At 35.7% G+C, this 21274-nt stretch overlaps 1 protein-coding gene across 1 annotated transcript; it reads right to left on the bottom strand.

The window, feature by feature from the left end:
- Positions 1 to 7886: 7886 nt before the first annotated feature.
- On the bottom strand, positions 7887 to 20197 carry cenpu (centromere protein U). The gene is made up of 12 exons (XM_051658572.1): positions 20053 to 20197; positions 17415 to 17517; positions 15453 to 15702; positions 15256 to 15349; positions 14982 to 15086; positions 14609 to 14717; positions 14023 to 14119; positions 13531 to 13609; positions 13376 to 13423; positions 13234 to 13295; positions 10245 to 10401; positions 7887 to 9998 (listed from the first exon to the last, which is right to left on the bottom strand). Exons 1-12 carry the CDS (start codon positions 20110 to 20112, stop codon positions 9879 to 9881), a joined length of 1284 nt encoding a protein of 427 aa, XP_051514532.1. The 5' UTR covers positions 20113 to 20197; the 3' UTR covers positions 7887 to 9878.
- Positions 20198 to 21274: the final 1077 nt, after the last annotated feature.

Genomic DNA, 21274 nt, shown 5'->3' on the forward strand with positions numbered 1-21274 from the left:
ATTATTGAAGGTAAAAAAGATATTAAATATTGCATTCACATATCTGAATTTGGTCAGTTCAATCGAGTCTTCAATCAAAAATCTTTGTCCTTCCAGCCACCATGTCGCTCCAAACTTTTTTCCCATGAAACAAAACATCAGTGTTGTTTCCATTCAACAAAAATGCATGGTGATCACAGTAAAACTGCAATTTGACTTGGTTTATTAAAAATAAATAGATAAAACAGTAAATTAAACTGCACCACTAAACTGCCTACAGTATATAACTTATAAACCTAATAAAACAGGCTCATGAATAATAAAGGAATATTTTGAGTTCAATACAAGTTAAGCTCAACAGACAGCATTTGTGCCATATCGTTGACCACTACAAAAAAAATAATAATAATATTTTGACTTGTCGCTCCTTTTCTTTAAAAAAAGCAAAAATAAAGGTTACAGTGGGCAATTTACTTACAATGCCAGTGAATGGGACCAAAAGATTAAATATATTTATATAATAGATTACATTTTATATATATATATATATATAAAATTATAAAAAAAAATAAAAGAAATTCATTCTCCTGTTAAAACTTGTTATTTGAGCTGTTAAATTGTTTAAATCATTGTTTTGAAGGTTATTTAAGGGTTTGATGAGTTACATCATCATGGCAACAAAGTTGTCAAATTGGATATAACTTTACACAGAAAAGGTTAGTAAGTGATTTTATCACACAAAAATCATACACTGAAAAAATGGAAAGCAGCTCTATTGAATATACTAAAACAGTATGCTTAAAATCAACCTAATACATTTATGTTTGAAATGAGAACATAATTATATTGTGTAAAGTCCAAGTAAAATTCAACACAGTCATAAAAATGTGATATGATTACATTGATATGAAATGATCAAATTGATTGGACTTCTAACAGATAGTGTTCAATCCATTTTTTCTGCTTTCTCAATTTACTTAATTAAATTGAGTTAATCCAACACAATTCTTTAGCATTAGGTCTCAACTTAATTTCATTGTGTACAATCCAATCATGTTTACTTAATCCAATTGTGCTGGTACAATGTGAAAAAGATTTGTTGCATCAGAGTATTTCTGACAGGGGATTTACATTTTCCAGAGTACATTTTGAAATTAAGTGTTATTTTAATGTATTTCTACACAAAATAAAAGAAATAGGAGACTTTTTAGTGTTTAATGTTCTGTTATACTGGGATTTAGAGAAGTTTCTATTATGGTGGATATGAGTGAAGCTAATGGTTAGGTCTAGGTTGGGTGAATTACAACATTGTACTTTGTTGAACAATATGTGTATATTGCTTTATCATGAAGCAAAGACTGAAGAATTATCAGCATTCTGACTGATTGAAAATTAGTTGACTTTCAACAGCACCATCCTTGTCATACTGAACAAAAAGATATCTTTGATGTATTAATGCGTATTGTAGCTAGCTAGCAGCAAGCTGTTAAATTGAGTGGAGTAATTTGAACACATCTAATTTAATCTCACTTAACTTAATTCCTTTGGGTTTATGCAACACAGAACATTTAAGTAGAGCCTACATTTTCTACATATTAAGGAAATGCATTTTCATTATGCAACCAACACAAAATAGTTTTCAGTGTATTAACTCGCATTTTGTGTACACTGAACATTTTGTTTTGTTGGTTTTAAGTAATTAAATTATAGACATTGGTTCCACGTAATGAAAATGCATTTCTTTAATATTAAATGAAAATGTAGGCTCTACTTAAATGTTCTGTGTTGCATAAACCCAAAGGAATTAAGTTAATCTCATTTAAACAAGATCTGTCCAAATTACTCCACTCAATTTAACAGTTTACTGCTTGCTAGCAACAATACACATAAACATATTATAGATCTTTTTTTTTTTTTTTCAGTATAAGGATGGTGCTGTTGTAAATCTACTAATCCTCAGTCAATCTGTATGCTGATAATTCTTCAGTCTTTGCTTCATAACAAAAACAATATACACACACTGTTCAGCAAAGTACAATGTTGTAATTCACCCATCCTTGATACGAAAAATATCCACCAACACAGAAACTTCTCTAAATCTCAATATAACAGAACATTAAACACTAAAAAGTCTCATACTTTCATTTTGTGTAGAAATACATTAAAATAACACTTCATTTCAAAATATACTCTCCCAATCCAGTCTCATGTAAAGCATGCTGGGAAATGTAAATCCTCTGTCCAGAAATACTTTGATGCAACAAATCTTTTTCACATAGTACCAACACAATTGGAAAAAGGAAACATAGTTGGATTGTACACAATGAAATTAAGTTGAGACCAAATGCTAAAGAATTGTGTTGGATTAACTCAATTTAATTAAGTAAATTGAGAAAGCAGTAAAAATTGGAGGGAAAAAAATGGATTGAACACTATCTGTTAGAAGTCCGAATCAGTTTGATCATTTCATATCAATGTAATCATATCACATTTTTATGACTGTGTTGAATTTTACTCGGACTTTACACAATATAATTATGTTCTCATTTCAAACATAAATGTATTAGGTTGATTTTAAGTGTACTGTTTTAGTATATTCAATAGAGCTGCTTTCCATTTTTTTCAGTGTATGTCTTGTGGCTATACTTTTGAAACAGTGAGAAATGTAATGTTTACCGATTGGCCCCCATTCACTTCCATTGTACGTAAATTCCTCACTGGAATACAGATTATTTTATTTATTTGTTTATTTATTTATTTTAAAAGAGGGACGAGTCCAAATAATTGTTTTGTGGTAAACAACATTATGCCACGAATGCTGATTGAGCTTAATATTGCTTTAACCTCCTGAGACCCGAGCGTGACTGCTGTGCACATTTTCCATTTCCTTCTTTGATTTGTAACTAGTAGCATGTAATAAGCATGCAAAAAAAAAAATAATAATAAATTACAGCTGATTTTCTGTAAAGCTGCTTTGGAACAATGTGTATTGAGAAAAGCACAAAACTAAACAAATACAAATTATTTGACTTTTTTGTTACAATGTTTTGTTTTGTTTTTTTCTACTTTGGCAACAAAATCTCAGTGTTCTCTCTCGCACCGTGCTGAAGCATTTTACCAATCAGAAATGAGCATAATTAATTCTGATTCAAAGTAACGGTCAGCATCATCCATTCACTGCCAACCATGTTAAAATAAAATTTTGCTTCATAAATTCTGAATCGGTGTTGCACGAAGTTGGTGACGTAATGTTACAATAACGCATATACTGCATCTATTTCAACCAAGGCGAAAAATATTTCCTGGGTTGGAGGTGAATGGTTTGAAAGAAGGACGTGCAATGTTTCCTCTTTGATGTGGCACAACCCTCTTTCATGTTTTTACAATTCTGTTCTCTGGTCATGACAAAATCTATTGTCATAGGCACTAAAATATCATACAGTATATCAATCATGTGACATTTCTTACTGAAAAGAACAACTCAAACTGTTGTTGACTGTTTATTATGTATATTAGATATACTGATTACATTATTTATGAGCAAAGGTGCCAGTTATAAAGTATTGTGCAAGCTGTGCATAATGACAAATGTTTTCACAGGTGGTTTTGCACCTCCACCTCACTACTGTACATAGTGTTAATGTTTCTTATTGGAGTGAGTCATATTCCTTTGGCTGTTTCACCATGACTGTGATTTTTTTTTTTTTTTTTTTTTCAGTAGACACGATACATGTTTTTACATGTTTTTACATGTTTTCTGGAAGTCATTGATTCTGTTCACCCAGGTCACAGTTAATTGATAAAAATGTTAAAAACAGTTAAAAATGACTGAAATTGGAATCTGTTTAATATACTGATTTTACAGTGCTGTGAAAAAGTGTGATTTCTTCTGTTTTTGTGTATATCTCATACTAAATTGTTTAAAAAATTCAAACAAAATCTAACATAAAACAAAGGCAATCTGAGTAAACACAAAATACAGTTTTTAAATGATAATGTTATTTATTGAAGAAAAAAAAGTTATCCAATACCAACTGGGCCTGTGTGGAAAAAGTATTTGCCCCCTAGTCACTAAATCCCCAAATCTTTGAAACTGCATTCATAATGGGGTTCAGCGGGACTAGACACACCAGGCCTGATTACTGCCAGCCCTGTTCAATCAAATCAACACCTAAATAGAACTATTTCAGCAGCATGAATTTGGCTAAAAGGTCACACCCACTATGCCAAGGTCAAAATAAATTCCAGAAATGATGAGGAAAAAGGTGATTGAAATACAGAACTGTGCAAAATTCTTAGGCACATAAGATGTTTCACAAAAACATTTTAAGATGGTTATTTATATCTTCAGCTTTAGTGTATCAGTAGGAAATATACATTTTATACTCCCAAACATTCCTTTTGCAAATAGAAAAGATTAGAATAGAAGAACAGGGAGCCCTGCAACAGATGGCATGGACCTCACAGAGCCCCCCACTGAACATTGAGTCAGTTTGGGATCTGTGGTGAATTCTTGGAACATCCTATCTGCCAACACCCAAGAAAAACTGTGTCCAGGTGTAAGTAGGAGAATTGGTGCTGTTTTGATGGCAAAAGTGTTCACACCAAATATTGATTTAACTTTTTTATGTTTACTGGACTTTTATGATGTTAAATGATTAATGAAAATGATTTATGTCATAATTTTTTTTAAGAAATCCTCACTTTGAAAGTTTTTCACAAGTGCCTAAAACTTTTGCACACTACTGTACATCAATCTGGGAAGGGTTACAAAGCTATTTCAAAGGCTCTGGGACTACAAAGAACCACAGTGAGAGCCATTATCCCCAAATGGAGAACATTTAGCACAGTAGTGAACCTTCCCAGAAGTGGCCGTCCTTCTAAAATTCCTCCTTGAGCACAGCGATGACTCATCCAGTCATCAAAAAGCTAAGGACAACGTCCAAGGAACTGCAGGCCTCTCTCACATCAATAAAGGTTCATGATTCCACTATCAGAAAGACACTGGCCAAAAATGCCATCCATGGAAGAGTGGCAAGGAGAAAACCACTGCTAACACAGGAGAGCATTAAGACTTGTCTGAATTTTGCCAAAACATACCTTGATGATCCTCAAACCTTTCGGGAGAATGTTCTGTGGACTGATGAGTGGAAAGTGGAACTGTTTGGAAGAAAGGGGTCCTGTTATATATGGCGTAAATCAAACACAGAACTCCCCAAAAAGAACATCATACCTACGGTCAAGCATGGTGTTGGTAGTGTGATGGTGTGGGGATGCTTTGCTGCTTCGGGGCCAGGATGACTCGCAATAATTGAGGGAAACATGAATTCTGCTCTCTACCAGAAAATTTCTGAATGGCTCAAAAGAGGCAAAATTTAAGTTTTGGAGTGGCCTAGTCAAAGTCCTGACTTGAACCCGATTGAGATGCTGTCTCAGGACCTTAAATGGGCAGTTCATGCTCGAAAACCCTCCAATGTGGCTGAATTAAAGCAGTTCTGCAAAGAAGAGTGGGCCAAAATTCCACCAGAGTGTTGTGAAAGACTGATCTCCAGTTATCGGAAGTGTTTGGTTGCAGTTGTTGCTGCTAAAGGAGGCACAACCAGCTATTAAGTTTAAGGGGGCAGTTAGTTTTTCACATGGGTGATATACACTACCTGTCAAAAGTTTTGAAACACTTACTCATTCTTTATTATATATATATATATATTTTTTCTTCACATTTTAGAATAATAGTAAAGTCATCAAAATTATGGAATAACATAAATGGAACTATGGGAATTATGTTGTGACTAAACAAAATCCAAAATAAATCAAAACTGTGTTATATTTTAGCATCTTCAAAGTAGTCACCCTTTGTCTAGAATTTCTAGACATGTACTCTTGACATTTTCTCAACCAACTTCTTGAGGTATCACCCTGGGATACTTTTTAAACAGTATTGAAGGAGTTCCCATCTATATGTTGGGCACTTATTGGCTGCTTTTCTTTATTATTTGATCCAAGTCATCAATTTCAAAAACGTTTTGTTTTTATTTTTTTTTTTTAATAAAATTTTAGTTTTATAATGAAATAAATTAATATTTTTACACACAATTATATTTTTGTCTCCAAAACTAATTACAAACATTTAAGCATACGCCTTCAGATCAAAAGATTTTTAAGATCATGAGAAACATTTCAGTCAAGTGTTTCAAAACTTTTGACCGGTAGTGTAGGTGTTGGATATCTTTTATGCTTCAGTAAAAAATATATATTTGAAAACTGTATTTCGTTTTTTTCTCAGGTTATCCTTGTTTGATGTTATATCTTGTTTGAAGATCTAAAACAATTTTCACAGCACTTTATATTACAGCATTTAACTATGAAGGCAAGGACTCATTTAAACCAGTCTATTAAGAAAACACGCTGTCACATACTTTTGTACTGTTTTGTAAATACTTCGGTAGTAATGGAAAAAAAGATATGGACATAGCACAGTTTAAAATGGTACTTAATGAAGTCTGAAAATGCAATGATTGCAATCCAATTTTTTATTTTTTTACTTGGAGTAAAGCGTATTTTGCTTTTTTTTTTTTTTTTTTTTATTCTCTACAAATGCATCAGTATTTGGTCTTTTAAGAGAAAGCCATTCCATGCATGTGTGTGCACTACTGTCTTAACTGAAGAAAGCAAACTGGGCAATGAGCAATAGGGTTAAAAACTTAGACTGGATGGCAAATCATTAAAAAGACTTATGAACAGATGAACCTAAGTTTTCGGTGTTGAGCTGTTGAGAAGTTTTGATCGTAAGGTACGTCAGTAGTCGACCAATATTTGATTTTGCCTATAGGATAACAGTAAATAGTTTTTAAAATCAATTTATTGAATGTTATATCATAGTGTTTCCTTACTGTGACGGGTAAAAACAGAAGCTATCTACAAGAATCCAAAAGGAATAAAATCCCACATGAAGATTTGGTGCATAACGCAGGGCTTTTAACTATAAACAAACACAAAATACACCGGAGTCTCTTATCTCGTCATTCCATGGGTGGGGGGGGCCTCAGGCGGGGCATTCTGTGAAAGGGTCCAAATGACAAAACAACTGCAAGTGAACCATTTGTGGGCTGATTTCCACAAATACTGAAACACTCTGAGGATCTGTTAAAATTGCTGTTTGTTTGAGCGTCCCAGCCAACCTGACCCAACAATCAATGGCGTGAGTTTGGTGCGGGACTATCTGATCATGGCTGAAGTGGAGCAGAAATGACACAAATCTGGTTTAACCTTGTGGGACCCCGTGTCCTCCTGTGCAGACATTGTGTTTTGTGCTTTGCTATATGCTATACACATTTAAACCAGCTGATTTCAGTACAAAACTCTCTGGGCTGTCAGTAAATGGTTAAACTTTTGACAGATGCTCATGTGACAAAAAAAACATGCCGCCGAACACAGTGGAGTTTGTCTTTGGGCAACATGGAAACCTGTTTGAGTCAAAAGACTAGAGTCTCTAGTTTTATCCGATATAAAATTTGAGTGATTTATCATGAAACAATTAGCTGTCAAACACAATGACCAATGACATGTAATAAACAGCTATTTTCCCCTTAGAAATCCTATATTCACTGTGCATTTTCACATTGAGAAAAAGTGGGTTCATCCAAAAGCTGTTTTCAGAGGATTTATAAAGAGTTAGGATGAAAATAAGGTACATTTCGAACTCCTCTGACACCAATGCAGACAGATAGCACACTGGAGGTTAAGTCATTCACTAAATAGGGAGCAAGGGTGCATCCTATAACTCTCTATGCAGCTAAGTGCATTCACTCTTAACATCTGACCATAAGTTCAGTTTGAGGCTGCAGATGATGTTTGCACCACTCAACATGTTTGGCAGTCCTGGGACAATGATAATCAGTACATAGATCCAGAATTTATGTATAATTTTATTTTAACATGGTTGACAGTGATTGGATGATGCTGTCCCCATGAGGACATACTGTACATTTTTAGGAAAACTATTTGCTCAAAAAAAAAAAAAAAACCTAGTTAGAAATAAAGGAAAATGAAAAATGCACACAGCAGCCACACTTATCTTGTATCACTTGAAAAATTATAATTTTGAAAAACTAATCTGACAATTTTATCAGCTTGGCTTATGAATATTAATTAGGTGTAATGTTACAATAAGGCATTTCATATTCTATGTAAGGTATAATTCACAGCTAGGTGTGCGTTAAAACTATTTTAACGCATGACGTGGAGAGGAAGAACCACCCAACGCGAAGCATTCAAAAGCGTTTAGTACACCTAGCTGTGGATTATCCCACTTATACCATGGTCACTTCACTTGCCAGCATTGATTAGTTGCAGATGTCTATGATTTTGATTGGAATAACAGTAACGGATAACTTTATCTACAGGTTGTTAGATCTAGAGTTCTGCCCATTCTAAATCAGACACCGAGATAAAGTAGTGTGATAATATTACATTTAATTAATGGAATTAAATAAAAAGATGTACAAATAATTGGTAAAGTGGACATGAAGCATATGTTGGAGCACCGGTATTTGTCGCATGCAATGCCTTCCCTTTTTCCCCCCTTGTGGGCGGGCCCGGTGCTGAGCAGCACACTAATATTAGATGATGTTTGTCATATTACAATTCAAATCGTCTTGCTGGGCAGCGAAAGATGCATTTGATAGGTCATTTTTTCCTTCTCTACCCCTCATTGCAAAACATAGCTGAATGTCAAGCCATACATTTCTTACAAGCCTGATGGGTGTGTAAGAGGAAAGTGATGGTGCATACCTAATTATCTCCAGGTTGGGGCTGATGAACACTGGAGTCTCTTCTGTTTTTGTTTTTCCTGTAGCACTTTACAGTTGACTAAAGACAGCATTGCATGACTTGGTGTTGTGTTTTGTGATGTGACAGTTAATCTCGGCTCTGAGACTCATCAGACTTGCTACACTATTTTCACGTCCGGAGATAGTTTAAACAGAGGCATAAACTGTTGGAGAGTAGGTGCATTAATATAGAACGGTGATTAAAACTGACTGGAACTACCTGTACATTAAATGGTTTTAATGCACACATTCCAGCCAATTAGAATCGGGTATCCGAAAAGTTAATTTATCCACTTGTGTCATGTCATACTGGCTTATTGTGAAATTACTCTTTTATTTAGTCCAATTTATTATGTGTAATTTACTGTTGGAATGGTTGCAATTTACTGCCATGCAGATATTCACTTTGTGTCATGTCTGCTTGGATATACTCTATGTTGAATGTTTCGCTGTTGTTTCCAGAAGGAACCTCATTTTGCTTTGTTCATTGTTCTGCAATGTGTGCAAAGCTGTACAGGCTGTATTACAGTGAAGAGGAATACATATTTTATAAAGTGAATTCCCCAACCCAAACCTAACCATCAGTGGAGGAAAAATGTAACATTACAGGGAAAAAAATGCAACATCAAAATCGCGCACATCTCCGATTATGCGAACACGATTACTTCCTGGTTTCAGCGTAGGATCTGAACCCGTGACTCCCACGCTGCTGACATAATGTGTTTCTGGTCACGCCACAGGGGAAGGTAAACATGCTGGAGCCGATGAAAACATGTCTGATAGGAGGTGACGCTTGACGGCGAGTCGGCATAATGTGGCCAATCCTAGGGTAACGGAAGTGTTGGAAACAACATGCCGACTTCCAGTGTGATCAAGCTGACATGACTCAGCAGTTCAAATGCATTTTCACATTTAAACAAGCCATGATAATAAGAACTCTTCAAAACATCCCCACAGTAATAAAGAATTTTAATGTACAATAGTTAATATAGAATAAATCCACCTGTCACAGTGTGACAAGCTGTAACATTTATTTAAATCTGTTTGATGAGCTGAATGTGTAGATGACGATTAATTTTGTGCTATATCTAAGACCTGCTGTAGTTGGTCATTGATAGTCTTTAGCTGGTGCTCTGTTCCCATGATGCACCGGGATTCCAGCAACATGGCAGCCATGCAGGATGGGCCATACTGTCAGACAAAAAAGAAAAGACATGAAAAAAAAAAAAAAAAAAAAAAGAGCAGCAAAAATCCCCAAATTCCCCCAAACCTACAAAAATGACAGGTTGGCTTGCTTGGAAAAAATAAACTCACAGAAACACCAAAATAATAAATAATGTTGAGAAACAGCTTTTCTAGACCACCACTCCCTAAAACTTGCAGTCTTGAATCAGACCTGAAATCTGTCTTAATCCCTTCAGAATGAGACTTCCTCACCGTTTCCACCTCATTTGGATGAGCCGTGCGGTGCTTCAGGTACTTCCTGTTGAGTTCCTGCAGGTTGGTGAGGAAGGAGGTCCCTTCTCTGAAAGCTTTGAGTCTCTGTTCCAGCTCATCATGATCCTTCTGAAGAGTCCTCAGCTGCATCTTTCCCCTGAGAGAGAATAAAAAGACTCATAAAAAAGCGAGTATACATACAGTACAGTGCATTCAGAAAGTTTTCAGACCCCTTCATTGTTTTTCACATTATTATTTTTTCACATCAATCTACACTCCATACCCCATAATGTCCAAGCAAAAAAGTTTTTTGCAAACTTTGCAAATTTATTAAAAAAAGGAAAAACTGAAATATCACATTGACATAAGTATTTGGACCCTTTAACTCAGTACTTAGTTGAAGCACCTTTGGCAGTGATTACAGCTTCAAGTCTCTTTGAATATGACGCGACATGCTTTGCACACCTGGATTTGGGGATTTTCTGCCATTCTTCTCTGCAGATCCTCTCAAGCTCTGTCAAGTTGGATGGGGACCATCAGTGGACAGCCATTTTCAGGTCTCTCCAGAGATGTTTGATTGGGTTCAAATCCAGGCTCTGGCTGGGCCACTCAAGGACATTCACAGAGTTGTCCCTAAACCACTCTTGCATAGTCTTGGCTGTGTGCTTAGGGTCATTGTCCTGTTGGATGGTGAACCTTTGGCCCAGTCTGAGGTCCTGAGTGGTCTGGACCAGGTTTTCATTAAGGATATCTCTGTATTTTGCTGTGTTCAGCTTTCCTTCAACCCTGACCAGTCCCCAAGTCCCTGCCGCTGAAAAACACCCTCACAGCATGATGCTATCACCACCATGCGTCACCGTTGGGATGGTATTGCGCAAGTAATGAGCGGTACCTGATTGCCTCCGGACACGACACTTAGAATTGAGGCCAAACAGTTAAATTTTAGCTTCCTCAGACCATAGAATCTTGTTTCTCACAGTATGCGAGTCCTTTAGGTGCTTTTTTGCAAATTCCAACCAGGCTTTCATGTGTTTTGCACTGAGGAGAGGCTTCTGTCTGGCCAATCTGCCATAAAGCCCAGATCGGTGGAGTGTTGCAGTGATGGTTGTCCTTCTGCAAGTTTCTCCCATCTCCACACATGATCTCTGGAGCTCAACCACAGTGACCATCAGGTTCTTGGTCACTTCTCTTACCAAGGCCCTTGGGATGCATCTGAGCTACATTTCAAGTGTCATAGCAAAGGGTCTGAATACTTATGTCAATGTGATATTTCAGTTTTTTATTTTTAATAAATTTGCAAAGTTATCAAAAATCTGGTTTTTCCTTTGTCATTATGGGGTATGGAGTGTAGATTGATGTGAAATAAATAAATTTAAAGCATTTTAGCATAAGGCTGCAACATAAAATGTGAAAAAAATGAAGGGGTCTGAATATATATATATATATATATATATATATATATATTCAATATTTATGCTCATGTGGTTCTCATGTTGTTAAATGGGCAGCTACCTGTGACAGGGAATCAGAGAGAGAGTTGCGGTGCATTGGTATGTTTGTCACCCCTTCATCATTCTTAATCTACAAGTGTCATACCTCAGACTGAAGAGAGCGAGATCTCAGCAAAACTGTCTGCATGTGACACCTTTGAGCAAAATCTATTTTTTTGGAGTCTGCTAGTGTGGCTCCAGCTTAACTTAAGCAACGAATGGTGTTGACAGATGAAAGTTTACCAAAGTATTCCCGAGCCCACGTCATGATATCCATTGCAGATGAATGACTGTTTTCAAGACAGTGTCGTCTGAGGGATCGGAGATCATGTGCAATCAGAAGTGGTTTTCCATCAGGACAATACCAAACCACATACTGCCCGGATTACAAGTGCATGGCTGTGTAAGCAGAGAGTGTGGGTGCTATATTGGCCTACCTGCAGTCCTGATCTGTCTTTAATTGAGAATGTGTGGCACATTATGAAGCATACCATATGACAACGAAGGCCCTGTACAATTGTGCAGCTGAAAACCTGCATAATGGATGAATGGCGGAAATTCTGTGTCTTCTGTGCCCAAATGCTTAATAAGTGTTATAAGAAGAAATGGTGATGTTACACAGTGGTAAACACTCGACTGTCTTAAATCTTTTTGGAGCGTGTTGCAATCATCTGATTTGAAATGAGTGTATATTTTTTTATATATATATTAGGGGTAAATACTCAGAGTAAATATTCATAGAGCTAAAAATATTCAAATTATATTTTGGTTGCATTTGTGAGATAATAAATCTAGTTGATTGTGTAAAATAGGCACATAATATCGATCGCAGGCCCCCCGAATCGAATCGTGGCTGATTTTGTGTCGGCAATCATCGGATCGCTGGCTAAGAGAACTGATACAAGAGCGTATCATGATGAAACTTGCGATTTACACCCCTAATATACTGTATATAAACATACGTATGTATAAACTGTATATGAAAAAAATGGCACTGGGTGAATATAATTTACAAATCACTCCTTTTGTTTTTTTTTAGCATTTTCCATACTGTCCCAACTTTTTCAGAATTGGAGTTGTAAACACAAAAGTAATTAATTACTGTCATTTAATTACTTTTTGGTTTTAAAAAATAAATACATTAAACTAGTGTATGGCATTACATTTTAAATTCTTGTAATCAGATTAGTAACTGACTACTGTACACTACATATTACATTGTGACAAAGAACAAGGAGGAAATAGACATTATTTTGAATTAGCTGAGCAGAAAAACTAACTTTTCTGTGAAAATTGTTTATTATTACTATTAATACTAGTAATAGTAATGCGATAATTTCTTCGATGTCGGAACTTGTAAAAAACAGTAATCTGACTACAATTTGGGAGGAGTAATAAGTAATTTATAGTGAATTACATTTTGAGTAACTTACCAAACACTGAGCATGACAGACCCTAACCATAACTGCATAAACCATGTTGACATTGTCAGTTCTTACTTAATAACTTCATTATTGGCTTCCACAAGTCTGGTCCTCTTCCGATTAATAGCACTGTTGAGCTGAGAGAGAACAACACTTTCAATGCCATTAAAAATAATAGTGCTATTCAAAATAAAGTAGTCATGTAAGGGACAGTTACCTTGGCATTCTCTCTTTTCAGATTCTTGAGTTCCTTTGTTGCAGTGATCTGTGAATAAATAATACATTTCTATACATTATTATAATACATGATTATGCCATCATGACCAGTGTTTCTATACCTTTCAATGAAGAGTTTACAAAAATAAATCTCACCATCTCTGAGAGCTGTTCCTCAAATGAGCGACTGAAAGCATCGATGGTGCGTTTGACTGCGTCAGAGTTTACAGACTGCCTGCAGAAAAATGACATCAAACGATATGATATTTCAGCATTACACTATAATTATACAAGTGCACAACATTTAAAGAGAAAGTGTAATGTAAAAATACCTCCTGTCCCGGTTTATTGTGCAGAAACAACTATAAGAAGGCCATTCCTAGGTTGATTCCTCAAAAAGCGTAAACACTGTGGCTCTCTCTAAACATTGCACTGTTTGTCTGAGTGGCCATTGGCTTAAGCAATGGTATGGGTTTATACAGGACTATCTGCTTGTTCAACCAATGACAGATAAGCGTTTAAAAAAAAAAAAAACAGTTATTTTTGCAATTCTGTTTGGTGATGCTAGCGGCACAGAAATTGCACACTTTACCTTTGAAATGCACCAGATATCATAAAAACACTGTTGAAATCATGTCAAAAACTTACTTGTACTGGGTAACAAAGTCTTGGAATGCATCAAGCACCACATCAAGATCAGTTGGATTTCTCAAATCTCTGGGGATTTTAGAGGGTCCAGCTCTCTCTACAGAAAAAACAAATCACTTGTGTTCGACACATGTAACAGCCACACCAGATTACTTATTGATGCGCTTAAAGTCAACATGAAATAGCATTTGCAGTCCATTTTACTTCCGTAAATGACTTCTGAGGATATTCAAGAAAACAAATGTAAGGACTTGATTTCATCCATCGAGAATTGGTTGGATAATGAAAGTGGGCATTGAATACCAGAATGTAGCCAGATTTGTGATTGAACAACATTAAACATGAAACAATAGTGATGTCAGCTGAAAAAGAAAGTCATTTCAGAGGTGGAGTATGTTACTACATTTTGATGAAAGATTAAACTAGTTTTCCTTTGGAATTTTGTGACGAATCGTTCTTAATCAGACCAGGAACATCTAGTAAGAAAGTATACAGGATCAGTTTTAATGCATGCAAAGTTGCCTTTAATTTATGATTAAAAAGATCTATTAATACCAAGTAACTTCTACACCTGTCTTACTTATACCTGATGATTCAGATAAAGACTTCCTTTTCTGTTTGTGTCCACTCTGCTGTTGACTGGATGTTGACTGCAGTTTCCGCTTCACACCTTTAGATTTCTCCTTGCTTGGACGCTGAAAAAGAACATACTGAATTTACATTATAAATACCTACACACATGCAAAATGGCTTTAAATGTCAGTGAAACATGTCTAAATGGGTGGTTCTTGGCCTGAATAAGCTGCAAAGTTGACCAGTCTTAATAAGTGTCAGAAGTCTGGCTACATGAGACAGTATAAGCCATTCACATGTGCTGCTTTTGGACTGTCCTGAGTGCCAGTGCAGCCGTCCAGTAGAGGAAGAGTTGTAGCTACCAATAAATGGACTGCGAGACTTACAAAGCTCTCATCCTCGTCTGTCAGCTCCTCTGAGGATGATGAACTCTGCTGTCTGTGGGTCTCTTCTGGGGTGTCTTCTGCTGACCTCTGCCCTTTACCTGCTTTCTGCGATTTAAAAAAAACCATGCATACAAACAACTTTACATTGCTGCCATAACGAACCACAACAGCTAGCCATCTCGATCTTGGATTTTGAGAATCAATACTGGGATCATTCAAATGAAGACCCAGACCTATAAACAAATATACACAAGAATTCAAATGAAATCCTCACCTTGGACACGACTATCGCAGAGACTGATGTTTTTTTCTTGTTTGCATCCTCTCTGTCCTCTGATATGGTTGGCAGAGGCCTGCCTTTAACATTTCTGTAGTTACAGGGAATGTTTATGTGTAATTAAAGCGATTCATAAAGACAAACTTGTCCTAGCAAAACCAAACTCATTGTAATGTCAAAGGAACACACTTCACCTTACTGTGGATTTTGCTCCTTGATTTGTCGGCTGAGATGGTTTGTGGTTCTCCTTGATTGCAGCGGTTTTCTTCAAAGCTTTAGGAATGTTTCTGGCTTTTTCCTTATTGTGTGTAACTCCAGAATGACCTACTGTCTTCGGAGTCTCCACTACACGCTGTCGGCCAGTCTTTGCTGGGACGGACCTCTGTCTCTGTTCTGCTCCAGGACTGAGATCTTCCTCCAGTGCTGTGCTGTGCAGAGGGTTGCCTGCAAAAGACCATAGAGAACACACATCAACTCATTTCATTAACTCTTTCCTTCCAACATTGAAAAAGTGATGTCATATCATTAAAATTCATTTAGCAAACTACATGTTGCCTTTAAAAATTCAACAAAAAAAAGTCACAAAAAAAATAAATAAATAAAAAAATAAATAAATAAAAAAATAAATAAAAAAAAACACAGAAGCTGCTGATACAGTTCTACTCAACAGTCATTGAGTCTGTCCTCAGCACTTCTATAACTGTCTGGTTTGGTGCAGCTACGAAATCGGATATCAGAAGACTACAAAGGACAGTTCGGACTGCTGAGAGGATTATTGGTTGCCCCCTGCCCTCCCTTCAAGAACTGTACACTTCTAGAGTGAGGAAAAGGGCTGGAAAAATCACTCTGGACCCCACTCACCCTGCCCACTACCTTTATGAATTGTTGCCTTCTGGAAGGCGCTACAGAGCACTGAGCACCAGAACCATCAGGCACAGGAACAGTTTTTCCCTCAGGCCATCCACCTCATGAACAGTTAAAACTGCCCCATTGAGCAATAATTAATGTGCAATACACAGTTTAGTCTTTCTTATACTTATCCAACACATCCAACATCTTCTGCCATTACATTCCCTTGCACTGTATATAACCGATTTGTATTTGACCCTTGTCATGTTTATTGCACCACTTTTAAAAGATGCGGTGTCAAATTCAACTCAGAAATGGAGACTCCGTTCGGCTTCATTCAGCTGCTCTTCTTGTGCCCATCTGCCCTATTTCTAATTGTTGGCGATCTGTGTCTCAGTGCACCAATGTGTGTGCGTCTTGTTCATCGGGCTATGGTCTGGGTTTGTGTGGCTTATATCAGCATGCGCTGCTTGTGAACCAGTCATAATACGATTGAAGTGTTGCAAAGGAACTGTTATTGAATAATTGGGCAGTTAAAAACATTTAGACTTGACAACAAAACCGTGAGTAAACCGTTTCATTCATGAATATTTCAAATGTCATGACATGATAGTTATGGTGCGGATGTGCTTGAGTAAACGGTTTAATATATTCGGGTGCAATGTGTTGGATGTGTGTTGTGTGTAAACCCTGAAATTAAGTTTAATAATGTTGTGGAGAGCTTGTTTATTCTCTTCCGATTAAGTTTCAAATTTGGCTGAATTTGAGGGGCTGCACGATGTTAGCCAATCAGAACAGTGGGTGTTTACATTGAAGTTTAAAGGAGATGCTGTGGCCAAAACCGAGCATTTCAGACAGAGGGCCAGAAACAGGGTGGAAAATGATAATTTTTTACTAGACTCTGACAGTTTTGGTGCAAAAAAAACTTTACTGACATTATCAGTGGACATCAGGGAAGATAATACAATAAAAAGAAATTTCATGACCCCTTTAATTTTCTTACACACTATAGATGGGCGTTAATACATGGAAATAAGCTGCCTTTTACATGTTAAAAAAGGCAGTTTTAAAAGTTAAGAAAGAGGGTCCCTTGAAGTGGAATTATCATATTTGGGTCTGTAGCATAAAACATTATTATTATTTTTTTTTTTTAAGTGTAAATGTCTAACTTAAACTTATTACAGGTTCAGTCCTGCTGAAGTCATCCGAGTGTCTTGATTAAGGACACAACGGTGATACAAACTTTCAGTTTCCAGCCCAGATTCTTTAACCGTTACACCACACCTCTCCTGAGTTTGTCATCATACCGTGAGCAGAATACTGATCTCCCTGAAAGAAACTGGCTCTCTCAATGGATGAGATGTCCAGGGCCTGCGGAGACTCCACAACACCATTGGTCTCTTTTGCACTCTAAAAAAAAAAAAAAAAGTCAGAAGTTCACAAACAACTTAGCCAAATACATTTAAACTCAGTTTTTCCACAATTCCTGACATTTAATCGTAGAAAACATTCCCTGTCTTAGGTCAGTTAGAATCACTACTTTATTTTAAGAATGTGAAATGTCAGAATAATAATAAAGAGAATGATTTATTTCAGCTTTTATTTCTTTCATCACATTCCCAGTGGGTCAGAAGTTTACATACAATTTGTTAGTATTTGGTTTCATTGCCTTTAAATTGTTTAACTTGGGTCAAACATTTTGGGTAGCCTTCCACAAACTTCTCACAATAAGTTGCTGGAATTTTGGCCCATTCCTCCAGACAGATCTGGTGTAACTGAGTCAGGTTTGTAGGCCTCCTTGCTCGCACATGCTTTTTCAGTTCTGCCCACAAATTTTCTATCAGATTGAGGTCAAGGCTTTGTGATGGCCACTCCAATACCTTGACTTTGTCGTCCTTAAGCCATTTTGCTAGAACTTGAGGTATGCTTGGTCATTGTCAATTTGAAAGACCCATTTGTGACCGAGCTTTAACTTCCTGGCTGATGTCTTGAGATTTTGCTTCAATGTATCCACATAATTTTCCTTCTTCATGATGCCATCTATTTTGTGAAGTGTACCAGTCCCTCCTGCAGCAAATACCCCACAACATGATGCTGCCACCCCCATGCTTCACGGTTGGGATAGTGTTCTTCGGCTTGCAAGAATCACCCTTTTTCCTCCAAACATAACGATGGTCATTATGGCCAAAAAGGAAATTTCTTCAAAAAGTAAGATCCCCATGTGCATTTGCAAACTGTAGTCTGGCTTTTTTATGGCGGTTTTGGGGCAGTGTCGGTTATATCGATATAGGACTCGTTTTACTGTGGATATAGATACTTATCTACCTGTTTCCTGCCGCATCTTCACAAGGTCCTTTGCTGTTATTCTGGGATTGATTTGCACTTTTCGCATCAAACTACATTCATCTCTAGGAGACAGAATGCGTCTCCTTCCTGAGCGGTATGATGGCTGCATGATAACATGGTGTTTATACTTGCGTACTATTGTTTGTACAGATGAACGTGGTACCTTCAGGTATTTAGAAATTGCTCCCAAGGATGAACCAGACTTGTGGAGGTCCACAATTTTTTTCTGAGGTCTTGGCTGATTTCTTTTGATTTTTCCCATGATGTCAATCAAAGAGGCACTGAGTTTAAAGGTAGGCCTTAAAATACATCCACAGGTACACCTCCAATTCAGTACACCTCCTATCAGGAGCTAATTGGCTAATTGTCTAAAGGCTTGACATCTGGAATTTTCCAAGCTGCTTAAAGGCACAGTTAACTTAGTGTATGTAAACTCCTGACCCACTGGAATTGTGATATAGTCAACTAAAAGTGAAACAATCTGTCTGTAAACAACTGATGGAAAATTACTCGTGTCATGCACAAAATAGATGTCCTAAAAGATTTGCCAAAACTATAGTTTGCTAATATGAAATCTGTGGAGTGGTTAAAAATTTTGTTTTATTGACTTTAACCTAAGTGTATGTAAACTTCTAACTTCAACTGTATTATATAAAATATTACCACATGTGCATTATTATCAGTGATTACATATATAAATACCAATTATTATTATTATTATTAAGTGCAATATTACAAATTATCAGATGTTATTGCGTCAATTCTGCTAATAATAATAATTGCAAGCATAACAGGTGATTGACAAATAAGATTGTTTGAGACATACACATGAGAAATCTTTAAAAAACACTAGTTTAAAACAGATGTGTCAAGTTCACAGAAATTTAATCTTTGTGTCCATGTTGGTGGATTCAAATATTTTTGAAATTATATATATATATATATATATATATAGCAATTTCCACACACACAAAAATTATAATAATTATAATAATAATAATAATGACTTTAAATGTCATACAGTATGGCAATACAATCAAGTAAAATGTATTAATACGTATACTTTCCTTACACCTTGAATAAACTAGAGTGCACACAACGTTTGATTTAAGAATATCAAAAAGTTTACTCATGGTTACACCATACGACCTGAACAAACCCGCCTTTTCATAAAAATGTCAAAATATTCATATATAATTCTATGACTAAATAAAGGTGTTGTTTTTTTGTTTTTTTACTTCACAAACAGCAATGATCATATTTTGTTTCATGCGTAATATTATAAATGATACTGTGCATGAAAATTTACAAATGAGATTATGCATTACATGTATAACATTACACACAATATGTGATATTATTAAATGCTACAAATGACATATGAAGTTATTACACCGGTAACATTATTTGAAGAGTAATATTACATTATCTATCGCATATTGCATACGTGATATAACATACATATTATATGTGTCAGGAAATACATATTAAAAAATATAATGTAATCTGAGTTCTATTTTTCTGACAGGCTAAATAGAAAAGACAACATTCAAATAAGAAAACATGTAACTACTGCTGATAGAAACTAAACACACTCACTTTCAGCTCCTGCTGAACAGCTTTCAACGTTTTCCTCATTCGACTCATCTTTGCATTCATTTAATTACTTATGAACACGATAAACGGATAAAGAAAAAGAATCGGACTGTATTAATCAGTGCGCGTCATGACATCTTTTACCGCGAATATTTGAATGTTTCTCTGTACCATCTCAGAAACGGGGGAGATTAAGCAACTCGGCTGCAGACAATTTCCTTATACACATAAAGAAAGGAAATTTCAAGGATTAATTGAATTTTAAAACTGCTAAAAATAGTTACATTAAAAATTAAATTATAAATTTTTATAGACTTAAGGATATAAACTTTAAAATTAGTTTTGTAATCCTACCCCAGTCACAAATGGAAGATTCCTTCTCTGTTTCGTAGGAAGTGCGCAGCTCAAGCGGTGCAACGACTCATTGTCAGTTCATCACTGCCCTCTGCTGTTCCGGCGTTTGTCTGTGCCGGTATTTTAGAGCTCCTTGGTCTGTGCTCATTGCTTGTTTGTGCATTAAAATTGATGTATTGCTTGCATTTGTTTACTAAAAAACATTTTATTATTATTAATTATTATTTTAAGTGCATATATGTGTGTTTTTTCCATTTATGCATGATATGGCTCCACTATGGTTATAAAAACACAGCTGTTTGCTGTTAATACCCGGTCTGTTTACAGTATAATCAAAACTGGAAAGGGTTTGTAAATCTGACACAGTGAATTACAAAAGGGGGAAATTCATTCAGTTCATTCAGATATATATATATATATATATATATATATATATATATATATATATGATAATGGATAAGCAAAACACATATTTGTTGTGGTCTCCCATTTACAGATATCGAAGTTTGCTTTTCTTCATTATTTTTATTTTTTATTATTATTTCATTAAAAAAGTACAGGGAAATAGATCATCCTAATGCATCTACACACAAACGGTCTTATACCACAGATTTTACAAGTCTTCATCATTTAACCGTCAAATTCAGACAAATAAACATCACCACTCTTCAATACAAAGTATATATATATATATATATATATATATATATATATATATATATATATATATATATATATATATATATTTTTTTTTTTTTTTTTTTTTTTTTTTTTTACAAAAGAGGAGATGTCTTGCCAGCTCACTATTATTCTTTGGATATAAAAACTGTTTATAGTGTTGAAGTTTAGAGCATTTAATCCATCCTACGAG

The sequence above is a fragment of the Myxocyprinus asiaticus genome, chromosome 27 (assembly GCF_019703515.2).
Source record: "Myxocyprinus asiaticus isolate MX2 ecotype Aquarium Trade chromosome 27, UBuf_Myxa_2, whole genome shotgun sequence".
NCBI lineage: Eukaryota > Metazoa > Chordata > Actinopteri > Cypriniformes > Catostomidae > Myxocyprinus > Myxocyprinus asiaticus.